This window comes from Cynoglossus semilaevis, chromosome 6 (genome assembly GCF_000523025.1).
Source record: "Cynoglossus semilaevis isolate Cse_v1.0 chromosome 6, Cse_v1.0, whole genome shotgun sequence".
NCBI classification, from domain to species: Eukaryota; Metazoa; Chordata; class Actinopteri; order Pleuronectiformes; family Cynoglossidae; genus Cynoglossus; species Cynoglossus semilaevis.
In genome coordinates, this window is record NC_024312.1 from 13,620,327 (window position 1) to 13,637,891 (window position 17,565).

A 17,565-nucleotide genomic window follows, 5' to 3' on the forward strand; every position below is an offset into this window, starting at 1 on the left:
CACCCTTTCTCTTTGCAGTCGATGTGAACGCTTGCTTTGCAATGACACTGTCGAGTGCCTGGCCATGCCCCTGAGAATAACCTACTACTACCTCACCTTCCCCACCAACATTCCTGTCTTCACCAACATTTTCCGTATGGGCCCCTCCCACTCCGTGCCCGGCGATGACATCCAGATCGTTATCACTGCTGGCAACGAGGCTGGTTTCTTCAAGACGGAGAAGTTGCCCTCTGGAGGCGTCATGTCTGTGGCGAAGCTCATCAACACGCCACAGGACTTTGATCTCTCTCTGGAGCTAAGGCTACGCCGCTTCGGCACGACCAGTATATACCTGGCCAAAGTGCTGGTGTTTGTCACCCAGGAGGAGCCCAAAGTGCCCTACAACCCTCTTCTAGAATAGACCGCAGTCTTATTGTAGTTCACTCAAAGAGTAACTTAACTGTCAAAATGCCAAATTGCCGCCAAATTTACAAAGTTACATGCTGCACATGCTTTAAAATGTGTTAAAACAGGAATCCTTTTCATCAGTAAGGTATTATATAACCATATAACTTCAGTATCTCTCTCACACAATGATCTATACAACGACAGAACAACTCTTGTGCACTGTCCATTACAGTCACATTGAAATTTGACAACTTTTTTGCTGTCTTGTCTCTTACAAACACCCTTTGTGCACGTTGTTTGTACTTCTACAAGTATACAGCTAGCCCATGGCTGGCACGGACACTAGAAACTGCGTGCATGTCTCTGCTACGTTAACAACCTTCTGTCAGCACTTGTAACTCGGATCGTTTAACTTGTGCAGTGACTTCCTGAGGTCTTTGTTTTTTTTTTTATTTTCAAACATCTTTGCTGTAGCTGATTTAACAAAATGTTTTGACATTAGATGACTTCTCTGATGCAGCCATGTTGGTTTATGTGAGCATGGAATAAACGCTCCATTCTGGAACAACTTGTCCATATACAACCTTCATAAATAGACATCATAATGAAATATATATATATAAAAACACAGTTTAAATCAAGCGAATTTAAGGATGGTAGCATTTCTCACAAACATCTCCATACTGAAGGTATCACTCATACATTGCCACTAGGTGGCATTCCAGGTCAGGAAAACCGTTGACGTGGTTATGCTCTGAGTCGGCCCTTCGGTGTAACTTGATGATGGTTGCATGACAAAACAATGACATTTGCAGTATTTTATGGTTTATGTCTTGGATGAAGACTTTTCTATTTAAGCTGAAATGGAACTAACACATGTTCCACTCAAAACCAGTTGTTGATAATAGGACGTTTTGGGGTTTAGTTTACCTGGAATGTTAGGCCACAGCACTGGTTACTGTCGTACGAAGTTTCACTTTATTTTGACTACATCAGAGGAAGAAACCAAAGCATGCACACTAAATATTTCTTCATTTCAGGTCCAGCAAAAAGTCCGTATCCTGAGTTGATTACTCTTGCAGTTACTTTTTGTCATTAAATTGTCAAAAAGTAATTTTTAATTACTCACAGACATTACTAGAGTAGTATTTAACTTTTCCATCACCTCAAGTGATGGAAAAGTAAAATGACCCAATATTAAGTCAAATTTGACATTTTAACAACTTTCAAAAATATATGTTATTGCTTTGTCAGTTATTCTGTGCACATATCTTCAGTTCATGGTCAAGAATGTACATATTACATACCTTACTGGGGGGTAAAGCCTTAGGTAGACAGATAATTCAAATGAAGACTAAATATGTGACACAGGATGAGTTGCAGTGGCGAAAGGATTGGGAAATGTGCACTGGTGGGAGAGAGAATATAAATAGTTTGACATGCTGCGGGGCTGCTGCCCGAGGGCTGTGGCTTGTAATAACTGTAAATTCAGATGTCCTAGTCCTGAGTCCTCCTGTCCTGAGCTGTCAGGCCAGTAAGGATGCACTTGGTCCCTGGTGGGGATATCCTTAAAATAAGAACGTAGTGGTGCAAAGGAGGTTTTTTTCCTCCCCTCTGACATTGACTTATGGGGCTCTGGGCTCTGGCCGGTGGTCTGAACAATTTGCGGTACGGCAACATCACCGCGTGCAGAATGAATGATGTCCTGCAGTGTTTTTGTTGGGGCGTTATCAATGTGCTGACTATAAATAATAATTACCAAAAAAAATAAAAGGCCCTACGCTTGACCAGAGGACTTTCATCCAAAATGTCTGTTTTTCTTTCTGGTTTGAAAGTATTGGGGTTTTTCTCCTGGGCTGGGCCACGTGAGGCCTGGGGAGATGAAGACATGCACATGTGTGCACACACGCACAAACACACACTCGTACATACAAGTAGAAAAAATACATTTCCTAACCTCCTAAAATAACCTGAATTATCACCAATAAACTGTACATCTAATCCCAATTTGACCTCTAATCTGACCTTGATCCAAACTTCAAATTAAATATTGAACCCTAAAATCCTCTCTCATTCAGTAGAGTCATTTTAAGTGTCAAAAATGTCACCTCCAACCTCACACATGTACACACTGACACAAACAGAACACACAAACAGGAAAATGAACACACAAAGGCCAGTTATTAAAAAAAAAATCAGATTATTGAAACACAGAGCTTTAATTAGCTCCACTTGCTGCCTATGCTTTGAAGTGCCCATCTGTGCATAAGAGGGCAGTTCACCCTGAGTCATTATCTTCTCGTAAATCTACTCTCTTCCTCAGCAGAGCTTTCACCTCATCCTCTAGAGTCCTGCTTGGGTCTTTCTGCCGCTCAGGCTGTGGTATTATAAACTAGGAGAACATTTTGTGGGTTTGGCCCAGGCTAAAGCAAAACTTGGACCCACCCGCTAATTGCTAATTACAAGCCCCTACCCAGTGGTGGCTTGACTCTTTGTCAGGGGCTTCTTTACTTGCTCTCCATGAAAAAAGCCCTGCAACCCAAGCCAGGCTTGGCCTTTGAGCTGCAGCCGATGGGTCCCCTGAGGAGTGCCACAGATCCACGGCCCATGACTCACAATGTGGCTGCTATATTGCTGCCATGCACATTAGCTGGACTTAAACATGGCAAACTGGCTGTTTTCATAACTCAATATAATGATTTGACTCCTCTGTAAAACACACCGAGCACGACTCCACCGCTCGCCCCTCCTAGTCTAAGTGCATTAGGAAAGTACGGCAGCCCTAGGAAACCAGAAAAGATGAGAATGTTTCCATTCTTCTTCTCTAATTCTGACTCTCCTCTTTTCTTCCTTAGTGCAGTGTACATCTCATTCTGTGGACACGGCCACTTCTATTTGCCTAATATTAAGCATCCGATGCTGCAAGATGGCGACCTCTGTACAGCGACCCCTTCTGTCTAAATAACATATGAAAAGGGTCATTATACAGCTACTAAAACAGCTACATGCAATGTACAGTTTACTCTATTAGCCAGTTAACGGTACTAAATGTTCACAGTGAAACCTTCAACATCTCAGATGTCAGCGTAAAGGCTTTTATTTTGATTCCAAAGTCTTCTCATGAGCCATATCTCCTGCTCATTTCAAAGGGAAACTCGCGATTTGTGGGAAGACTAGTGCTTTACAAACCTCTCTTTAAAGTCTTACGCGGCAGACAGGTAGCGAAGTGAAGTGCGATACTTCAGGTGGCGTTAGCTTAAGGAGTCAGCGCAGCCCCTTCATTCGCTTCGACCTGTCACTGATTAGTCAGTGAAATAAACAAAGCCTTAAATAACAGGATGAGAGCTGCCCCGGGGAGAGACTGGGGAGTTGTCTCATCATGTTGCTCACAATTTAGGAGACTTTTAGAACACTCCCTCGCCCCATAAATCCTGCTCAAGAGATTATCTGATGTGAAGCTGGGGATGCTCAGCAAATCCAAATATTTTCCTGAGCAGGTTGTGGATCATTCTTTGTTAGTGCAGTAACTCATTCCCACACAGCTCGAAGTGCTGCTTCAGAGGGACATTAATGGCAGCTCGACTCTCCACAAGTTACTTACTTTGGTTTTGGCAAGAGATATGGCTATTATTTGTTGACATATTGTTCTGCTAAATCACAGAGACTTTAATGTGTTTTTGATGTTGACCAGAAATTGTTTGTGCGGTGACTTCTGTAATTGTTCCACCGAGTCTGTGATCACGCAATTGGTTGCTTCCAAGAAGTCCTGATTACTGTGAGCTTTAGAGATCAAATAACTGGTCTGTGTAGGACTTACACTGTTACATTTTCACTGTAAGGCCAACAGCCATGTTTGTGTTTGTGTATGTCTGTTTTCTTCCCCAGAGTGGCCAGGCTTCAACGCTCCGACACCGTTCGCTGTATCAAGGCCTGTCAGGCTGGTGATGTCACCTGTCTCATGGACCCCACACACTCAGTGTCCCACACCTTCATCTCTCTGCCAACCTACAGAGATTTCACAAAACCTGAGGGTTAGTACCAGCTGGATTTTGGATAAAAAAATCTGTCTATTAATTATTGGTTATTCATTAAAAGTATAATAGGAGTTGAATACGGTGATATATGGCGATATAGTATTGTCGCTTCCGTTCACAGTCCTGCGGAGGAGCTACGAAACTTAAATTAACATATGCAGAGTGTCTCCATGTAGAATGAAATTCTTACTCTGTCTACAAGAATTACAAACTATTGCATTTGCAGACTTAAACAAAATAAAAAAGAAACAATAGGACAATTAAACGCAGCATGTGAACGAAGCAATAAAAATACAACCTCAGTACTGGCGTAAATAAAAGCACAACAGTAAAAAAAAAGAAACACACCACAACTTTTACCCAATGTTTTTTTTTTGTTGAACTGAATCTAGACACATAAGATGTGTCTAGATTCCATTTATATTACTTTTATAGTCATTTGCACAAACAGCAGATAAGAGAAAATGAAGGCAGATGGCAGCATCACTGTAAATGACTATACCGTACCACAAAACAAATCTAATCACCCAATACATTTTCTAAGAGGATTATATTTGTACATTTGTTGTCACTGAAAATTAAGCAACTTAAACTTATCATTAATAATTCCCCCAACGTTTTCACTGTTGACAGCAGTAGCTTTGTAGCTGAACTTGAACCAGGGGAAATCTTTTAATCTGACTCTACATCCATACACCATCAATCAGCATCAGTCTCAGCTCAGAAATAAACATGGGAATTTTGAAGGAGTGCTGTTCTCACCTGCTACCACCGTTATTTTAAGCAAGAGGGATACACTGTGCCCTACAGGTATGTAAGAGATATCACAGTTGGCAAAGGAGATTTGAAAAATGGTGCCTTACAATATTAAGACGTGATCACTGAGCCCCTCATTCCATTTGGATATTTATTTTAATCTTCCTTCGTCTCAAACTCCCATCAGAACAATTTCCTGCTGTCATAAGAATCCACGTAAGCACCTCCAACCCCCAAATTGTCTATTCCACAAAGTTTTCTGTGCAGTCTGGCCCACAGCGGAGACTTAAAGCCACGCCATTTGGATGCTGCTTGAGTTACCACAGTAATCACTTGCAGACAGTGACAGCTGACAAGTATCTATTGGACTGCATGCGGAGCATGCTTCAGACACACTCATGCTGACTGTCACAGGGAGTTATGATCTTGTCATTTCTCATAAGCTCTACGTTGGGTGTAAAGGGCTGGAGGGCCTTCGGCTGAACAGCAGCATTAAAAAAAAACTCAACCTTCGTGTGACCCTCTTAGTGTATAATAAACACAGACATTTCTGTCTCTTGTTTTATTGTCTTTTTCTTGGAAAAAAAAAGAATTGGCACCAGGTTGACATTGCAATCCCACTGTGATTATAAGGGCTTGGGTTCCCAAAAGCTCTTTGTGTCTAATTGTTATCTTCCAACAGAGATTGTTTTCCTGAAAACCACTGTGTCGGCTTACGGACCCTATCACTTAGGCAGTTATGATGTCAAGTTTGACATTCTGGAAGGCAACATGCACGATGCCTTCGACATCATCAAGCGGGTGGAGAACGGATTTTATGTGGGTAAGTGCAGTGCTTTTTTTCTTCGTTACTTTGTGTTTTGTCAAGTCTCAATGAATCCATCAAATGCAAACGGCAATTCGACAATGGAAGCTCTAACTTCCAGTTTGTACCACCCGACAGCCACTGACTGGAAATTGCATTTCTTTTTGACAAAATTTGTGGTTTTTCTGACCTCATTTCTCATTTTGAAATATATATATGTGTTTTTTTTTTTCAAATCAAACTCACATGTGGAGACTGAGAAAAGCCATAAAAACAGACAAAAAAAAAAAACCCTCCAAAGAAAATTCCTGGACCTCCTGATATAAGGACATAAGACATGGTTCCTTCTTTTTTTTCAGCAGTGTGGTGGCACTTTGTAGCTGTCATCATCTGTATGGGGGCTCCTGCTGCCCGTGTCTTAGGCGAATTGTCCTCCTGGTGGCTCTTTGAGACAGACGGAGGCATGTTTTTGTCTCACTCAATATTTGGCGCGGGTTTCCACAGTCTCGCGGTCAAACAAAGTACCATTTAATTCACTTATCCACGCCTAGGCTAGGCAATTCATTGCTTTCCACAATCAGATACAGTGATCTGGAAGTGCAGGAATAAATGTAGTAATCCATACGTGTGTATGTATATTCACACATACGCATGAGTAATTGCAGTTGACAAGCACTTCATCATAACTACCTGTTTGGTGACCGCCAGCATGCAAACAGAGCCAAAGTAGGAGCAGCAGATACCATCGCCAGTGGTGTGTAACAACAACACATGTTTGGGTAGAAGCCAGTCCCATCCCTGAGTCTGGTGGAGATCCAGTGCTGCTGCACGCATCTGGGAGATATGAACTGAACATTGACCTCAGGAGAATGAGGGTGCTGTGAGACTGAGAATGACAAGGTTGTCCAGGTGATTTTGTTTTGGTTGGGTGTGGGTGAGTGTGTGTCAATGCATGCGTAGTAGCAGTAGAATAACACGGTCTCACACCTGCTGTTGGTCTGCACATCTGTTTTTACAGAAAAGCAACAATAACAACAAAAAAAACCCAAAATGGTAATGCACTAGGACCTGCTGACTAGGACTGAAATTTGATAAACTTGACCAACCCACACAATTATTAACAGATTCTTTAATGACGCCTCCACCAAGGACTTGGTCGTCACAAGTCGCAACTCACCCCTTTGTGCTAAATTTGTGAGACAGTTTTCTGTCATTCAAAGGAAAAATATTGATCTAAGTGATAAGTAACAGTTTGAGAGTGAGGTGTAACAAAAAAAAAAAATCATATTGATCAGTAACGACACTAAATGTCTACACTGAAAGGTGTAACAACTGAAGGTTTGAGTGAACAAACTTTCTGCAGGTATTTATACAAACTTGTACATACAAACAAATGTACACATTCCTTCAGTCCTTTCATCAGTGTTTGTCTTTGTCAGTGGTGTAATTGTGAGTAATATGCATAATGAATGTGCGTGACTGTGTAAAGAAGGTTTAAGGAGAAATTCCTTGTTTACAGCTGTGCACATTAAACTAAGTATGTGTGTGCGCAAGGAATCCGAGTAAAATACAATTGCAGAGAAAGAGAGACAAAATAAGGTGGTGATTAAATGTAGAGAGAGAGAGAAAGAGAGCAAGACAGGGAGACAGAGAGAGAGAGAGAGAGAGAGAGAGAGAGAGAGAAAGTATGTGGAGACGTAATCCTGACGCTCTGCTTCATGTGGTTGGATGTATTGTTCCATTTCCCCACACTAGGCCTCAGTGTCTCGCCGAGCATTAGAGCACTTAAACTGACGACCACATGAAAGCACTGTTTGCGAGGAGCCACTTCTCTCCCAAACCCATTGGATGCTTATTGGATGCAGCTCTTGCATGTTAGCACCAGTTGCCCATCACATAACCAAAAGTAAGGCACTGTGCACTGGTGCCTCTGGTCGTTGACCACTCACTGTTAAGTGTGGTGGTGTCCATCGTGCTACGAAGTCTTCCCTTAGTTTTATTTTGTGGCTTGTGCTGCCAGGGCTCAAGCTCGCAGATGCTCCTGTTGCGTAACAACTGTATTGTTGGAGGCCTGCTGACGTGTCACTAATGGGAGCTCAGTTTCCAGTATCTCCAGTGACTCCAGCAGATGCATGGGATGCAAAGAGCAGCAGACACCGAGGCTCCACTAATTAACGAGTGTGAAGCTTAAACTAATGTTTGCAATTGTTTTTACCAACTGTCGGTGCTTTTGACACACTTGGTAGTTAGAATTCCTCAAACTCAAAAGATTATATTGCTCTCTTTAAAAAAAAACAAAACAACAACATTTGGCTGCACAGACAAAAACACAATGACTGCCTGCACGCAAACACACACACACACACACACACACACACAAATATGCACTTATGTACATTGGCTGACAACACAACCAATGAGAGCCACACCACTCTTTTCTGCCTCCTGGTCATCCATCACTGGTTTTCCGTGCACTGTCACATTTGGATGCCAGCCTCGACAGCTCTACGCATCTGTGCAAACACAACCAACCATCGGCTCCCAGAAGAAAATAGAACACAATCAAACATCAACACGTCCTCTTGATGACCACAGGAGCACAGTGGCAAACCACATAAAATCCATTCAGATCTGTAGACAGACAGCAGACCCACTTTGGTGATATTTATATATTGCATTTAAAACAAAACGACAATGATTGATGTGCTTGGAAGTAACGGTGAACTGTAGAGGCGGGAATCTCTGGGAGCCATCAGCATTAATAAATAAATCTATGAGTGAATAATAAGAAAAGCAGGTGGACTGATGTTCCTACTAAAAAAAACTCGGGGATCGCAGGGTCAGCGTGTCATTGTCATCGCTGGACCCAGTGACATCATCACAGAGGGTAAACTCTGTCACCGTTACTCAGTTGTTACAGTGACCTCTCCTGCAGTAAAAAGGTTTTTAAAAAACCACCAGTAAAGTTTCTTACTGTTCACCACATGAAGAAAAGAGTTGATTAAAGTTGTCTGTGGCTGGGCCAGCTGGATGACCAATATTAGTGTGGGTGCCTGGAATGTACAATACAGTAAGTAGGCAGCTGTGGAATCAACCGGTCATCCACTGGATCTGTCCAAATGCTTGCATGAGAAACAATTTGTCATATGGAAGATTTTTTCTACAATTAATCACTGCTGTCTAGGTCACGCTTGCGGGAAATATATATGTAGGGTTTTGGTGTCATTTTTACAGTATATTAATCTTTCTGCAGGGTGACAGATTGTACAGAATCCATTTTTTTTATTATAATTTATGGCCCTTCTCCGGGGACATTTAACAGTTGAGACACTGCAGCTAAATTCCATTCATTTTTGTATCACAGGTGACTATATTTCTCATTTATATCGTGCACAGAGAAGAGATTTCTTGTGTGCCGAAGTTGGCAAGCAGTTGGTCGTCAGTGAGGACAGACAAAGAGATGAATGGAGGAGGAAGTAAACAGTTTGTCTCCATGTAGGTAGTCAGAGGAACCGTCCACAGTGGCTGTTGGAATGTGGGCCTACTGTGTGAGACGGGACGACCTCAGAGCCAGAGAGGCTTGTGGCTGCACTGCTGAGAAAATGAGGAGATAGGCAACCAGCTTCACAAGACCGAGTATTTGTCACTTGGGTGAATCATGACATGACGGCAGCGTGCACACAGGAGCGTGCCAAGCCTGTAAGAACTCCAAGTCTGTTCCGCTGATAATTAGGACAATTACTGTATTTTCCAGACCATATGTCCCACTGAGGTATTAGTCACACTGGTCATAAAATGTGTCGAGAAGAGAGAGGAAAAAAAAAAAAACAACAACATTCAACCGATACTGGTCAAAAAGTCATTTTAAAATTTAAAAATGTAACAGGCTAACAGGTTCAAAATCTTTATTTACAAAATCAGAATCTATTGAAATGAAGTTTTTTCTATTTGATTGCTTTTTATTTGTGTTGTACGGAAGTGAGAGATGAGTGGTGTAAAAAAGGCACGTCACATGGTCAGCTGTGGTGTTCAGTTGTCAGAGATAAAACAGTGCCCTCTTGTGGCCATAGATGAAATGGGGTTATTTTGATATATAAGTCGCTCCAGAATATAAGTCGCAGGATGAGCCAAACTACTAAATAAATGTGACTTAAACATGTATGCTGAACAATATGGTAACCTAAACCTTATCTTTACCACCCAAAAACCCAGTGCTTTTCTCTGTTCATATCTAGTATATTGATTCCAATTACACCAATAAGTTGGCTCTGTGTTTTATCACATGCATATTTTTTTTACCTATCACATCTCATAATACTATGCTAACCTCATTTGTTTCACACAGTCAAGCTAAAACTGATTATAATCGTATAAATACCACACTTGGATTAACAAGACTTTATAAACCAGTTAACTGTGCAAATACAGGGATTTTCTTCTATTTTTTTCCCCCACTCCTGACAGTGACGGCTCTATTTCTGCTGCTCAGTTACGGTTCCTAGCTTCAAAATGTCACTTGTAATATAGTGCAAAGGTTGCGGTAAAGATAATGGCACATGTTATGTCATCTCAGCTGCTGTGGCCCACAACTGCTAAAACAGAAAGTCCAAGAAAAGAAGCAACTGATTCCTTATGGCTACTTTTCAATGATGTCACTACCCAGTGAGTGTCACTTTTCCAACAATGTCCCATGAGCCTTCTTACATCTCTAACTGTGACTCACTGGTAATTGACCTTGAAATATCAAGCCACATAGACTGACCTTTCAGAGTGGGAGCCAACTCCTCTTTAAAGCAGCCAGTAGTGTGTTTGCACAGCCTGACCTGACTGGCCAACCGTGTAGCAGTGGCAAGTGGCCTGACCCTAAATGCTAAAATCTGTCACCCCCAGGGACCTGTGCACTGCAGTTAGCTCCAGTTTGAGTCCAAACAGATGATATTTCAACATGGCCGATGGGTTATCAAAACTCAAACCAGTTGTTTTGATTTACTGCGAAGCAAAAGCCTATTTTGTCTTCTATCCCCTGAAGGAAAAAAAGTTGAATGGAAGTGAATAAACAACCCTCTGCTGGGCTGTTGTTTATTTCAACGGTTCTCTGTTGTATATCAGCGATACAATCAGATACAAAACACATCACTGTCACAGTCACAATGCTAATGTGGAATGCCCTTTAGTGTGCTCTTTGCATGTTGGAATTTTGTACACCACCTGGATGCTCTCCAGTGGTTTCACTGCAGTGAGCATGCATAGCGCCACAACCAGCGTGTCATTATACAATACTGTGGTGAGGCCAGTGCATACTTTTCATTTGTCTCTGGTGTTAAACCCGTTCATTTTGGATTCTGTCATACACTTCCTCGCTGAGTTGTAGAAACCAAAAAACCCAGAAATTGTACTGTTTACATGTAACCCTTCAATATTGCAGCCTTTGTGGCCACGAAGGATGACAAATGCCTTTTGGCGATTGCTTGACTTTGTTTTGTGGCAGTGTCTCTGCTACCAGTGTGCTTTAATTTATGGTTATATTCAAGGGAAGGGTCTACTTTATGGTGTGGGAGAATGGTTGAGAGTGGGCATGCTGCACAGCTGCTGGTCCTGGTGGTGGCTCTTTAGGTCAGCGGAACTCACCTTTGTCACCCTGCAACATACCTCAATTACAGTGGATTTAAAAACACCACAAATCCTTTACAGTACTACAGCTCCCGCTTGGCCTCTGGAGGCTTCAGATGATTCGTCTTTTCTAGTTGGTCAGCGGACACTCAGCTGTAGAATGTGATATTAATTTTAGTACGGTAACCAATCAATGTCAACCTGTTACGTGGCTGCTGGCTTTACAGCTTAAACAGATTAAAGACGCGGTTGTTGTTTCACCAGGTGAACCTTTCCCAGGTTCAGGGCGAGCATGTTGAGGCCCAGCTGTTAGTCGATGCTTTCCCCTCACTGACGATGCCAGTGATGGGAAGCCTACGGAAACAAAGAGTCATTACACTAGAATTTCACAAGGGGTTTCAAAGAGGTCACAGACACTGATTTTAGTATCAACCTGTTTAAGCAAATACTCCCAGCTCTCAGTATTATAACATAATAACTGCTTTGTTTGTCCTCAGGGCTGTGGGAGACATAAGATAAACCCTTTAGTTTATCTCGCAAGTTCTAATCCAGATAATAAAAATGAAAATCTTTGGTGTTTGTAGTTGGTGCAGCAGGTCTGCAGATTCAGAGGCGCGATCATAATAACTGTTGCTCTAAAGATAGATAACCAATAAAATACATGTAAAAAGGTTATTTTTGTATTAAATAACGCACCATGATCCAGCCCAGTGGCTGTGGACCTCCTGAGTTACAGGACCCACAGATTTGTTTTGGAGGCCTCCAACATCACAGAGCATCAAGACAGACTTTCTGAACAGTACAACCTCCATCGCTGTGTCTCAACTATTGAGGCACTTTACCAAACTATAACATGTAACCCAGAGAAATATGGGTCACAGAAGCTCTGTGGGATTTCAAAATTGAATTTACTTAAATATCTGCTCACACACGTCCCAGATCTTGCGCCAGTGTTACTTGTGTGACTTTTTTTTGACTTTTTGGGCTTTTTAATCTTGTTGCAAGGTTTCAACAAGGGTTGCTGCTGCTGCTTTGTAAACAATTGCATCCCCGTTCCTTCTTTTTCTCCTAGTGTCACTATGCAACTCAATCCCAAAACAACAAAACACAACAGGGGAGAGTCTGGTAGAAACGTGCCCATTCCCAACTTCTCCAAATGCTTATCGTCACAATCTCCTGGAATTTGCTGTGTGCCCACAGATTTGACTCACAACGGAGAGAAAGAGAGAAGGAGAGAGAGAAGAGGGAGTGAGTTGAAGAGAGGGGCAGCAGTTCCTATAGCTCTGCCCGTCCCTGACTTATAGATGGATTCTTGCAGGAATTCCTCCGTGGCCGTATTGCGTGACTGTGACTCCTTCTCTCCATCAAACACATGGGACTCATTTACCCTCGTGGGCCACAGTGATGGTGCCACAAACACCAGGCCCTCTCGGGGGGGAAAGAGGGGAGAACGAGAGGTGGGAGAGTGAGTGGGTGAGGGAATCTGCCAATGGATGCAGCGGGTAGTGGTTAATGTATCATTATTTTCCCCAAAGTTAACAATGACCAGATGGGTTTTTATTATTTTATCACAAGTATCGCAGCAAGAAGCCTCATTATTCAGCCTGATGGAGGCAGTGATATATGTTGATCCATGTCAAATTAACGTGAGTCACCACCACCACCATTACAACCTTAGTGACTCAGTAATGAGCAAGACAAACACGAGAGGGCTTTAAGCGAAGACGATGGTGAGAGGGTTTGTTGGGAGGGCAGCGGGATGATTGTGCTGCCTGGCTGCGTCTGCTGAAGTCTGTTCAAACACAGCAGAGCTGAAATGTCACCAGCCCTCAGCAGAGAAAAGGCTCACTCAAAGCCTATATAAACACAGGGATTTTTTTCTCCCTCTCTCTGTAGGAGACTGTAACACTAAAAAAAGCATCGAGTGAATTCCATATGCATTTCGTAATGTTTGAATTTTTCTCTGTTTGATTTTGAATTGTTTGTTTCCTACCTTTTCGATAATGACTAAAAACTTAGAGAAATGAGTGAACTTCAGGATTCAGATGTACATATGATACCCTAGTCACTGCGGTGAGATATGCTAAGGTGAAAGGCTTCCCAAATATCTCAGGCTTGCCTCTCGCATGATACAAGAGTAAGAATGGTGTCCACACCATCTTTCTTTATCTCATTACACATTTATGACTAGTCTTAATCCTTACCCTGACTTTAATCTTACCCTAATTGCGATCTTAACTCCATACTAAACATTGGACCTCAAAAGACCCTTTGCAAAACAATAGTACTTTTCTAAAATGTCCCCACAGGGATAGCTCTGCTCAAGCCCCTTAGCCTGAAATTGATCAAATCCAAATCCTAATCCTTGAACTTACTCCAGCCAATAGGAATACTCTGATACTCAGTGGGCTGAACTGCTTTTTGCACCATAGACCAATATTATGCAAGACAAATTTTCCACACATTGTGGCAGCGCAGTGTGTGTGTGTAAGAGTTCGCATGCATAAGAAAACACAATGAAGTGCTCCATAAATATTTTAATTATTACAAATATAATGTAAATAAAACTTTTTATTCTTTCTGTGCTGTCTGGAACCAAAATATCCATGGCCCGCAATTGGTCCGTGGCACGGTAGTTGAGAAGCCCTGCTCTCACCCAGTACACTGTGGTTTTACATTATACCAGGGCATGAGCTGTCTCTATGAAATCTTTCTGCAGAGAAACACAAACAAACTGTAGCTGCATGACATTTATATGAACTTTGTGAGGCACATCGGCATGACACCTCATTGAATACCTATTGAAATCAGTGGATTCTTTGGTCCACCTGATGACAGACACTGTTCTCCTGTGTGATTTTGCCAAGCGAAAGGCTACACAAACATCTTTAAATTTAAAGACAAAAATCACAGCCCAGAAGGAAAATTGAGTTCTCTTTTGCCAAAAGACATTGTTCGTGTAAGAGTTGGTATTCGCTGGTGCCATTTTCGCTACTGAATAAGTGTAGACAGCTGTGTTGAATAAAACTGAACCATGTATAAATTTGACAGAACTGTCAAACCTGATGGACAACAAAAGAGAATGATTGGTTCAGACAGCCTGCGATCCCCACATTACGTTTGAAAGGATGATTTGCGTCATTCATCGAATGACAAAAGTAATTTTTCGATGTGCCGAGAACCACAAAAGAATTCCAGTGGCCTAAATTGTATTTGGGTAGAAGCTTAATTTCTAAACCAAAAATATCTACAGGGCTGATATAACTTGAGCAAAGTGGAAAAATAATACTTTGGGTGACCCTGTTGGTACAGGAGTCAAACTATTTAGAACCAAGTCCGAATAAGGAAGACCGAGTTAATAAATTTGATTGCACATAATTTCAGTGTGATCAACAGTATAGATGTGAAAACAGCTTATTGTGACTTGTTAGCTTGACATGTCACAGCGCTGACACAGACTAACACATACATTTAATGCTGCTGTAATCTTCCCTTGTCTCACGCAGGTGTCGTTCGCCAGATAAAGCCTCTGACTGGTCCGTTGACCACAATACTGAAGCTTTCCATGCAAAATCTGACACACCACGGTGGGCCAAGCCAGAACGTAATCAACGTCCACGTGTTTATCGCAGAGTTCTGGTTCTAAGACGTGGCTAAAGAACGTAACCGCACATGTTCATCGAGCAACACTGAAAGTATTGGTTTTGTTATCTCTGCACAGACTTATCGAGGTTTTTAATGTATTGTTGGATTTGTTTTTTTGCAGTTTCTGGGATGAACATACGCTTTGGAAATGTGATGTGATGAAAGCGTCGCTCTAATGACAAGCTCTCTGAAGCGCATTTTCAAATGCTTTAAATGTATATAAGTAATGAAGGTTGTGCAAAAACGTCGGCTGACGAAAGAAGCTCATCTTTGAAAAAATGAAGCAACTTCTTTCTTGATAAATAACATGCATTACCTGGTGGGTCTTAATGTCTTAGGCTGTTCGGCAGCAGAGTTGGTCCAACAAACTCAATGTCCATTACCATGTGTATTATTCTTTAATTTCTCTAATCTGATTGTTAACAAAGTGAGAAGTAGCGCATATGCTTCTACCTGCACTCTCGTCTGTGTTAGCTCTACAGAATGTGGAACCAGAGATCAGCTCTGTCCATTTCTTGTATACAGTCTTTTGTAAAAACGAAAAGAATTTAGAACCTTTTTTTGCATGTATCTACAGAGACTATTAAAGAATATGATGATGACCTTTAGCTGGTGTTTGTTTTATGAAATATTTACTTTCCATTTCCTACTCTGTGTATTGAAGAAAGTGTGTTTTCAATTTAATAAAGTATGTATTTCAATTTTCATGACTATTTTCTTTACTACTACCCTGTACCGTGTCATCCATACAGTACAGATAACCAACATCTTAAATAGTTCCAGATCGCTGATCCATTGCTTCTCTGAGATGGAACCCTTTCAATTATTTCATTTTTTTTAACTCACACAAATGTATGACCAATCTGAATCCTCGCCTTAACTGCTCTGACCCTAATTTTTATCCTGACTCTAAACTCTAATCTGTTTCTGTGCCATCTTTTTGTGTTTCTACACCAAATATAGAGAAACACACACGACCAATTATAAGACATGGGTATATTTCAAATATGGTGTTGTTTTAGCAGGTGGAAATAGATGATAATCTATTAACAACATAATTGAAAATGTAATCGATTATTAGACTATTTTAATTGAAAAAATGCTTTATAACTACATCAAACGAGCTGTAGCACACATGGAGCCCGTGTGTGCTACATGATGACACTAGTCCCAGAGCAGGTACATGTTACTTTTACATATTTAAGTAGTACAGGAGCATTGGTGTTAAATCGCTCCAGTGTATCATCACCATGGAGTGGTGTGCCGCCGTGCACATGTGGGAGTGTGTGCAGCACGGTGGCTCACTGTCAGTGAACCAGAACGACTTCATCAAACATGGGGAAACATCAGACAGTAGGAGAGTGAGCTGAACACACGTCAGCGGTGGTCCAGGATGAAGACTGTAATCATCACTGTGGCCAGACCCAGCCTGAGCTTCCACGCGCTTCAAAGACAATGAAGGAGGAGATGAGTGTGGCAAGCTTCTCAACTCACTGAACCTAATGGGTTTTAAGGCTCTAGTGGAGGGAGGCACATCCTCATCAAAGGAAATAGAGGGCAGCAGGTCAGCTCTGTGGTCAACATGTAAAGAACGGATACGGAATGTGGTGTGTGTGTGCGTGTGTGTGTGTGTTTGAGAAAACTGTGGGGGAAAAGTTTCATTTTTGTTTTTCTCGTGGTAAAAAACAAACAAAGTATTATTAAACTATTAAAGTTGGTTAAACAAATAACACAAATAAACATGTTAGAGTCTAAGACTGTAAAGGTATTATATATTTATAAATATAGATTATGTAGTAAACATAATACAATCTTTACATACTGGCATGGTAACATCAAATTTTATGAGCATAAAGGAAGGAGATTTCAATTATTTAGTATTACAATGAGAGTATTTCAGAAAACACTTACAGCACAAATAGAGTTAGCATTTAGCAGTTAGCAATCTTTAGTTCAATTCACTTGTATTGCTATATAACGAAAAAGAACAAAACAATTATTTTTAAATCTATTCACAAAGTGAAGGTAAAATCATGTGTGTGACATTCTGGCAGCTTGTCTGCGTCACCTGTACCAGGTGTGGGTATAATGACTGGGTAAAGGAATCATTTTAGGAAACTCTAGGGTAAATGTCAAGGGTGAAACCGTTAATTAATGCGGTTGACCATCCAGGCCTCAAACAATTTTATGTTAAAAACTGTGTAGATACTATAGTAAAGAGTGAGATAGAAGTTACAGTTTGTTTCTTTTAAAGTTTTGCAAACAAAAACAACTATTTACAGTTGTTACATTTAGTTATAAATGTAAAAGCTGTAGTTATTACAGTGG

The 17,565-nt window shown here is 41.3% G+C and overlaps 1 protein-coding gene across 3 annotated transcripts in view; it reads left to right on the forward strand.

Annotated features, from left to right (window-relative positions):
• fbln1 (fibulin 1) overlaps positions 1–15,938 on the forward strand; it is a 27,938-nt gene extending 12,000 nt beyond the window's left edge. The window contains exons 15-18 of one of the 3 annotated variants that reach the window (XM_017032738.1): positions 4,273–4,418; positions 5,860–6,000; positions 15,099–15,254; positions 15,359–15,938. In XM_017032738.1, coding sequence (XP_016888227.1) covers positions 4,273–4,418; positions 5,860–6,000; positions 15,099–15,238 — 427 coding nt within the window. In that variant the 3' untranslated portion in view covers positions 15,239–15,254; positions 15,359–15,938. Of the gene's footprint in view, positions 1–18; positions 953–4,272; positions 4,419–5,859; positions 6,001–15,098 lie in introns of those variants that run through there. The other 2 variants (XM_008312221.2, XM_008312222.3) reach the window with 2 other exon arrangements.
• The last annotated feature ends 1,627 nt before the right edge of the window (positions 15,939–17,565 follow it).